The sequence below is a fragment of the Capra hircus genome, chromosome 11 (assembly GCF_001704415.2).
Source record: "Capra hircus breed San Clemente chromosome 11, ASM170441v1, whole genome shotgun sequence".
NCBI lineage: Eukaryota > Metazoa > Chordata > Mammalia > Artiodactyla > Bovidae > Capra > Capra hircus.
This window is the reverse complement of record NC_030818.1, coordinates 102,452,167-102,459,901: the sequence shown is the minus strand read 5'-3', so window position 1 is coordinate 102,459,901 and position 7,735 is coordinate 102,452,167. Positions and strand designations below refer to the sequence as shown.

General features: G+C 58.3%; 1 protein-coding gene across 1 annotated transcript; it reads right to left on the bottom strand.

Moving 5' to 3' along the window:
- Positions 1,577-5,754, bottom strand: GFI1B (growth factor independent 1B transcriptional repressor). Its single transcript, NM_001285593.1, is given in 6 exon segments — positions 1,577-1,755; positions 2,592-2,757; positions 3,659-3,796; positions 4,362-4,633; positions 5,041-5,181; positions 5,655-5,754. Coding segments are annotated over 6 exon segments (996 nt in total).

Sequence of the window (7,735 nt, the reverse complement as noted above, 5' to 3'; positions counted from 1 at the left end):
AACGGGTATGAGGTCTTCCCAGCCCAGGGATTGAACCTGTGTCTCCTGAACTGGCAGGCAGATTGCTTACTACTGAGCCACCAGGGAAGCCCCTGGTGACCATTATTCTGCCTACCGCGGCGATTCCATTAAGGACCTTGTGATGGCAAGGGTCTCCCAGGTGATCCAAGTGGGGCCCAACATGATCACAAGGGTCCTTACGAGAGGGAAGCCAGCAGGTCAAAAGCAGAGGAAGGAGGTGGGCTGATGGGAGGTCAGAGTGATGCATCTGGAGATGGAGGAGGTGACCACAAGCTGCAGGATGTAGGCAGCCTCTAGATGCTGGGAAAAAAGAGGCAACAGAGTGTCCTTTGAAGGCTCCAGAAGGAACCAGCTTCCAGACACCCTGACTTCTACCCTCGTGAGACGCCCTTTGGATTTCTGACCTCCACATCTGTGAGAGAATGCCTTTGTGTTTTTGTTTTAATTTTTTTGGCCACGCTGCGATCCCTGGGTTGGGAAGATCCCCTGGAGGAGCGCATGGCAACCCACTCCAGTATTCTTGCCTGCAGACTCCCTGTGGACAGAGGAGCCCGATGGGCTGCAGTCCATGCGGTCGCAAAGAGTCGGACACGACTGAGCGACTAAGCGCCACAAACTGCGCGGCATGCAGAATCCTAGCTCCCAAACCAGGAGTCGAACCTGCGCCCTTTGCATTGGAAGCGTGAAGTCTTAACCGCTGGACCACCAGGGAAGTCCCCCTTGGTGTTGTTGGAAGCCACCAAGTTTGCGGTGACTTGTCATAGCAGTCACAGGAAACTGAGAGAGCCCCCAGCTGTGCCCACCTGGCCTCTGCCTGCCGTCTTGTCACAGGGGTCTCTCATGGCTCTGCCCGGCACTTACCAGTTTGGTCTGTCAATGTGTCTGTGAGTGACTACAGAGCTTTCTCTGCTTTTCAAGACTGTACCATCCCTCCCCAAAGCCTCAAGCACTAGTTTATACCCAGTAGGTACTGAACAAATGCTGGTCAAATGTAAGTAAAGGGGTGTCTTTATTTTTATTTACAGCTGTTGAGAGGAGCAGGCTTCTGACAACAGTAACTGCTGGTTTCCCTGTGGCCGGAGTGCCTGTCAGAAGTGGGGATCAGCAGGCACGTTGGCTGAAGCAGAGGGGTGCTGGGCCTCCCACTGAGGTGGGAGACGGCTCTGACCATCTGTGGCGGCCAGAAAGAGGCCTGCTGAAAGCCAAGCTGACCCGATCCCCAGGGACAGCATACAGGGGAGGATTTCTCTGGGCCCACCTGGGGCTACTCTGGCCTCCTGGGCTCTGACAGGGGCGGTACTGAGCTCCTGGACCTGCAGACAGCATCGGCTTGAAAAAGACCAGCTGCCACACTTTGTGGCAGGGGAAGTGTCGGTCCGGAGAGGGAAAGTGACTTGCTTGAGCTCACACAGCAATCTGAGTCTCGAAACAAGTTTGATGAGTCCTGTCCAGGGCTCCCTCCAGGAGACTGGGGATCTGGGTGTGTGAGACTGGCCTCTCCCCAGGTGGCACGGTCTCGCCGGCAGTCCGGCGGACAGCCGGGCTCCGGGCAGCCTCACTTGAGGTTGTGCTGGCTCTCACGGTGCCGTCGCAGGTCCACTTTGCGCTGGAAGCCCTTGGCGCACAGCTCACAGCTGAAAGGCTTGAAGCCCGTGTGCTTCCGGCTGTGGGTGATGAGGTTGGAGCTCTGGCTGAAGGCCTTCCCGCACACCTGGCACTTGTGTGGCTTCTCACCTGCAGGGCAGCAGAGACAGGGTCAGTATCATCCGGGAAAGGTGCCCTGCATCTGTTCTCTGGGACTCTATTATGTTTTATCTCACATTCGCTTTTGAAAATTATTAGAAAAGGGAGGCAAGAAAACGTCTGACCCCCCCACCCCTTCCAGGGAATTGTATTCCAGTTTTAGGGGTAGGGACTGGGTCCAATTTATTTATGAATGGAGCCCAGCACCTGGCCTGGGGCTCTGCACACAGGAGGCACTGATTAACAGCTGAGGAATGAATGAGCGGGGGAATGAATGAATGGAGATAGGAAAACGGATGGCTGGAGGGGTGACTGGATGAGAGAATGAATGGATGGCTGGCTGTGGGAGGGATGAATGCGTGGAGGCGTGAATGGGTAGCTGGAGGGATGAATGAATGACAGGATGGGAAATAGGATGAATCTGGAAGTGAACTGGGAATGAGTGACTGACAAGTGGGGAGGCGTGAGTGCGGGAGTGAGTGAAGGGAGGAGTGACGGCGGCAGGGGCATTCACCTGCCGCTCTCACTTCTCCCCGTGGGTCACAGTGCTGAGATTTCGCTCTCTCCTTCTGGTATTTTTTCTGTGCATTTTCTTTCCTTTAAGCAGCACAGCGTCCAGCCCTCCCATTGGAGAGAAGCAGCCTCCCCTGTCGGCCTGACACCCCACCCGCCCTCCCCCAGCCTGGTCCTAAGGCCTGGACCTTTGAACAGTGATGGGCGGGGATGCTCAGAGCCTCGGCCTGGGCCCTGCGGGGGCGGGCGCTTGGAGGGGCTGGGGGGCCCTGGGCGGGTGGGAGCGGTGGGGTAGAGGGGAGCCCAGGCCTCACCCGTGTGGATATAGGTGTGTTTCTTCATGTCAGACTTCTGGTGGAAGCGCTTGCCGCAGAACTGGCAGGGGTAGGGCCGCGTGTCCGAGTGGATGAGCAGGTGCGTGGACAGGGTGGACGAGCGCTTGAAAGCCTTGCCGCACATCCGGCACTCGAAGCTGCGCTCCTGCCGGAGGAAACGAGGCCCCGGGGGGTCAGGCGGGGCCTCGCGGCCCGGGGCTGCCAAGCTGGGCGCAGGACTGGACCCGGCCGGGATCCCCTGAGGAACAGGACACTCCGTTGGGGTGGCCTCGAGGAGCAAGACGCAGAAACTCCCCATTCCTGCCCCTCCCAGGAGTGGCCAAGGCCTGGCGGCTGAGCCGGCTCCTGCTGGGGAATCCTCCCTTGTGGTTTGCTGAAGAGTCTGAATTCTGCGGGCCCCGACTCTGGCTTCTGCCTCTTACTCGCCACATGACCTCAGGCAAGTCATTTAACCTCCTTGAGACTCAGTTTCCTCATCTATACATTGGACTAGTGAGTAGTGACCTCAAAGGGTCGTTTGGAGGTTGAGAACTGAGCCGGCAGCTGGCATGACTGGACGTGATCACGAAGGGACGGTCTCACCATCCCTGCCTATTTCTCCACCTGAACTTTCAGATCTACCCAGGTCAGGCCCGCAGGTCAGTTTCAGGCGCTTTCCCTGGAATGGGATTCTGAAGAAGGGATCTTGGCATCAGGCAGGGCTAAGTGGATGAGATGAGCATTTAAATCTGACTCCCGGATTGTAAGAGTCAAGGGCCTCAAAGGTGAGAAATCTGCTCTGAGCGTCCAGAAGGTGGGACGGTTCCTCAGCATCCCAGACAACCACCTGAAGTCCCACCTGAGCCCCTAGCCTCTTCCAGTTGTATGCGGGGCCTGCCTGGTCCATCAGGGGCTGTTAAGGGCAGGTGATGGACACCCAGATCGAGGAGGCAGATGATACGGGGTCCCAACCTGTCACTCTCAGAGGCACGGAGAGAGTCCCACCCCAAGTGCCCCAGGATTCCTGGGGAGAGCACCAGGGCTCGGGTGCTCGGCCAGCTGCCCACCTGGGAGTGGACGTGCGTGTGCTGCTCCAGGCTCACGGAGTGGCCGAAGGTTTTCCCGCAGACGTCGCAGGCGAAGGGCCGGGTCCCGCTGTGGGAGCGGCGGGCGTGCACTTCCAGCCCATGAGGGGTGGAGAACACCTGCGGGTGGGGGCGAAGGGTGAGGCCCGGGGGGCTGCGGAGGGGAGGGGGTGCCTAGCTTGGCCATAGCTGGACGTACAGAGGAGGGAGCAATCCCGTGATCACTGGACTGCTGACTGCTGGCGCGTGCTGTGTGTCCCGGGAAGGTCTCTTTGCCTCTCTGTGTCTGGTTTTCCTGGCTATAGAATGACGTGGGAAGGGGGGCATCTGGAAGGCCCCTTCTGGCCCCGTCTGGAGGCTGAATTGCCTGGTGGTTAAGAAGCGGGAGTTGGGCAGAGCCAGGTGGGAATGGCGATTCTGATATCTACTTGCTGTGTGTTCTGGGGCAAGTGACTCGACCTCTCTGAACTTTAGCCCTTCGTCCACCTCCTGGAGCTCAGGCACATCAAGTTCTTAGCACAGGGCCTGACACATGGTCAGGGCTCAGAGTGATGATGAAGATGAACACTGTGAATTCTTGATCCCACCAGAGGACCCGAGTCACAGCACAGGGGGTGCCCAACTACAGACACTCGTGGCTGCCAGGGTGCTAGGGAGGGGGTGCGAGCAGGGCCCGGCCGCCCACCTTGCTGCACTTGATGCAGTGGTATGCGTCCATGCCTGGGGAATAGTGGAGGCTGAAGTCCAAAGGTGGCTCGGCGCTGGGCACCAGAGGGCTGCCATACAGGCTGACGGAGCGCTCCAGGAAGGCAGACTGCATGGTGGAGGGGGCCTGCCGGTAGCTGTGGCCGTAGGAGGAAGCCAGGGCATCCCAGGAGAAGCTGGGCTTGTAGAATGGGGGTGAGTCAGAGGAGGGCGAGTCCCCATCCTGGGGTCGGGACGTCACGGCAGGTCCTTCTGTGGAGGGTGGGGTGCTCATCTAGTGGAGACGCTAAGAGCAGGGTGCCCGCTCCCCGCCACCCTCCACCAGGACCCCATGCTGAGGCTTTGGTGTGCAGCCCAAATTACTCTCTGCAGGGGGAAGGTCTGGGTGCTCACTGCGACTCCTCGAATTTTCAGTCCAGGAATGCACCCCAACCCCTGCAGAGCACCCACCTCCACTATGTGGGCCTGCCCACCACACGGGAGTTCTCTTCTGGGAATAAGCTCGCTGTCCTGGAAGGATCCAAGCAGAAGCCAGAGAGCCTGGACTGTCGACCCTTCCTGACTCCACAGCTCCAAAGGACCCTGCTTCCTCGAGCCTGTCCACCCTCTAAGTCCCCTTGTGCCCGCTGGGGCGAGGCGGGGGCCTCTGGGCTGAGCACCTGGGCCCGAGGCCAGCCGGGTCATTGAGCTCTGCTCCAGCTCCAGCTGCGGCTCCCGTTTGAGGTCCGTCCAGCCCAGGTGCTGGTTTGGGAACAGGGAGCTGAGGACGGGGCTGATGCTCGGGACCTGGTCCCTGGCCACTGTGGGGGAGACAAGACAGTCAGACTTCAGCTCTGCTTAGAGGTCTGGTAAGAGTAGGAGGATGGAGGGACACCAGAGCGACCCACTGTGGCTTCTCCTGGAGACTCACATGCAGGGGCTTCTACCCAGGATGCTGGGAGCAGGGCGGAGACCAGGAGGAGCCCCCCCACCCCTTGGAGAGCTCCATTTTTCCAAGCACCCAACTTCAGCTCTGGATCAGCCCTCCGATCACAAATCACGTGTCAGCTGCTGAGGACCAGATCCAATCAGGATGTGCTCCTCACCCCTTCAGGGTGAGAAGAGATGGTGCAGCCATCCATCCATTCATTCATTCAACCAGTATTTACTGAGCTCCTCCTGATTCCAGACTTGGAAGAGCGGCTACTTCCGGATGGGTTTCTCCTGCCTCCCCCTCTTGTGGGGCAGGGAGGCCAACGGGTGCGGCCTCGGACCAGCCTGGGCTCTGACTCACCAGGGCCAAGGGCCGGCGGCCAGAGCAGCTCATCCTCCCTGGCTCGGGGCTGGTGGTAGGTGTGAGCCTTCTTGCTCTTCACCAGGAAGGAGCGTGGCATTGTCAGCGGCGCCCCACGCCTACCAGGAGAGAGGGTAAGAAGGGTTAGGTGGGACAAGAGGAAAATGCTCCCTTATGTTTCAGGGCCTCCTCCTAAAATCAGAATCTGTTGACTTGAGTTGGATGAGTGTGACTGCATGTTCAGTCACTAAATCGTGTCCGACTCTTTGCAACCCCGTGGTCGCCACTCAGGATCGTGTCCGTGGGATTTCCCAGGCAAGAATACGGGAGTGCATTTCCACTTCCTCCTCCAGGGGATCTTCCCAACCCAGGGATCGAGCCATGTCTCCTTCATTGGCAGGCGGGCTCTTTACCGCTGAGCCAGCAGGGAAGCCCCTTAAAGGGGCTTGAACAGTGTCCGCTTAAAGTTCGTGTCCACCCGGAAACTGTGACTGTGACCTTGCTTGAAGATAGGGTCTTTGTAGATGCAATCAAGTGAAGCTGAGGTCACACTGGGTTTGGTGAAACCCTAGATTCAATATGACTCATGTCCTTCTAAGAAGGAAATTTGGACACACGACCCAGACATGCACAGGAAGAAGGCCACGTGGAGACGGAGGCAGAGGTTGGAGGGATGAAGCTCCAAGCCAAGGATGGCTGGCCACCACCAGAAGCTAGGAGAGAGGTCTGAAATGGACCATACCTCAGAACTTCCAGAAGGAGCTGATTTTGCCGACACTGACTTTGGATTTCTAGACCCCAGAACCATGAAATAACCCACTCCTGTGTGTTAAGGAAACTGGTTTGTGAGTTTTGCTTTAATATTTATTTGTATTGATTTAGTTACTTCCCTGGTGGCTCAGATAGTAGAGCGTCTGCCTATAATGTGGGAGACCTGGGTTCAATCCCTGGGTTGGGAAGATCCCCTGGAGAAGGCAATGGCAACCCACTCCAGCACTCTTGCTTGGAAAATCCCATGGACGGAGGAGTGTGGTAGGCTACAGTCCATGGGGTCACAAACAGTCGGACACGACTGAGCGACGTGACTTCACATCAGTGGGCTGCACCAGGCCTCAGCTGCAGCTTATGGGATCTTTGATCATTAGTTGTGGCATTCCGGACCCAGTTCCCTGACCAGGGATCAAACGCAGGCCCCCTGAATTGGGAGTGCTGAGTCTTAGTCACTGAACCACCAGGGAAGTCCTGGTGTTTTGTTAGAGCAGCTACAAAGCCTAACGTCCCTCGCTGCTCTCTTGCTGGGAAGCCAGTACACTCCCTTCTAGCAGATCCCAGATCAGATTGCTCCTGCTGCATACCGAGTTGTGCTGGGAACAGAGAATGAAGGCCAGGGGCACCTCCGTTTGTGACCCACTGTGGACCCTGCACCCAGAAAACTGCTTCCACATCCCACTGGAGTCTGCATTCAGAGACCATGGAAACTTGCCGTCTGAGCTCAGGTTTGGGAGTCAGATGCTCGTGGGCTGGAATCCCATAACCTCTCTGGACCTGTTATCTTTTCTGTAAGGTGAGGCCTCCGGGTTCCTGGCAAGCCCACTGTATGCACTCAATGCCTATCAGAGGGGAGCCTGGCAGGTGGGCTGCAACGGGGGAGGCCACATCCATCGCAAAACCCGCACGATCATGTAAGTCAAGAGCAGATGCCGCCCTTGTCCACTGGCCAGCCCAGAGCCTGCTCTCCAGGGAAGGAGGGGCCTTTTCTCTCTCCCTGTGGGTGGAGGGGATGGCTGGAGTTGTATGCGGGGCTCAAGGCCCGATGCTGGAGGCCTGAGGTCATTTCGGGCACACAGAAGAAGAGGTCAGTGTCCACCAATCCCAGAGACTGAGCGCTGGGAGCCCAGGCCCAGCACTCAGCCCGCAGGTCAGCGGCCAGGGCAGGGGCAGAGCCAGGCCAGCCTGACTGCCCGGTCCTCCTGGCTTCAGGTGCAGAACCCTCTGGGGCACAGAGCAGCTCCAGCCCCTGCCCCCCACGTGTTTCACCTCCCCAGTCCCAGCCACGAGGGTCTCCTGAGAGGTCCCGGAAG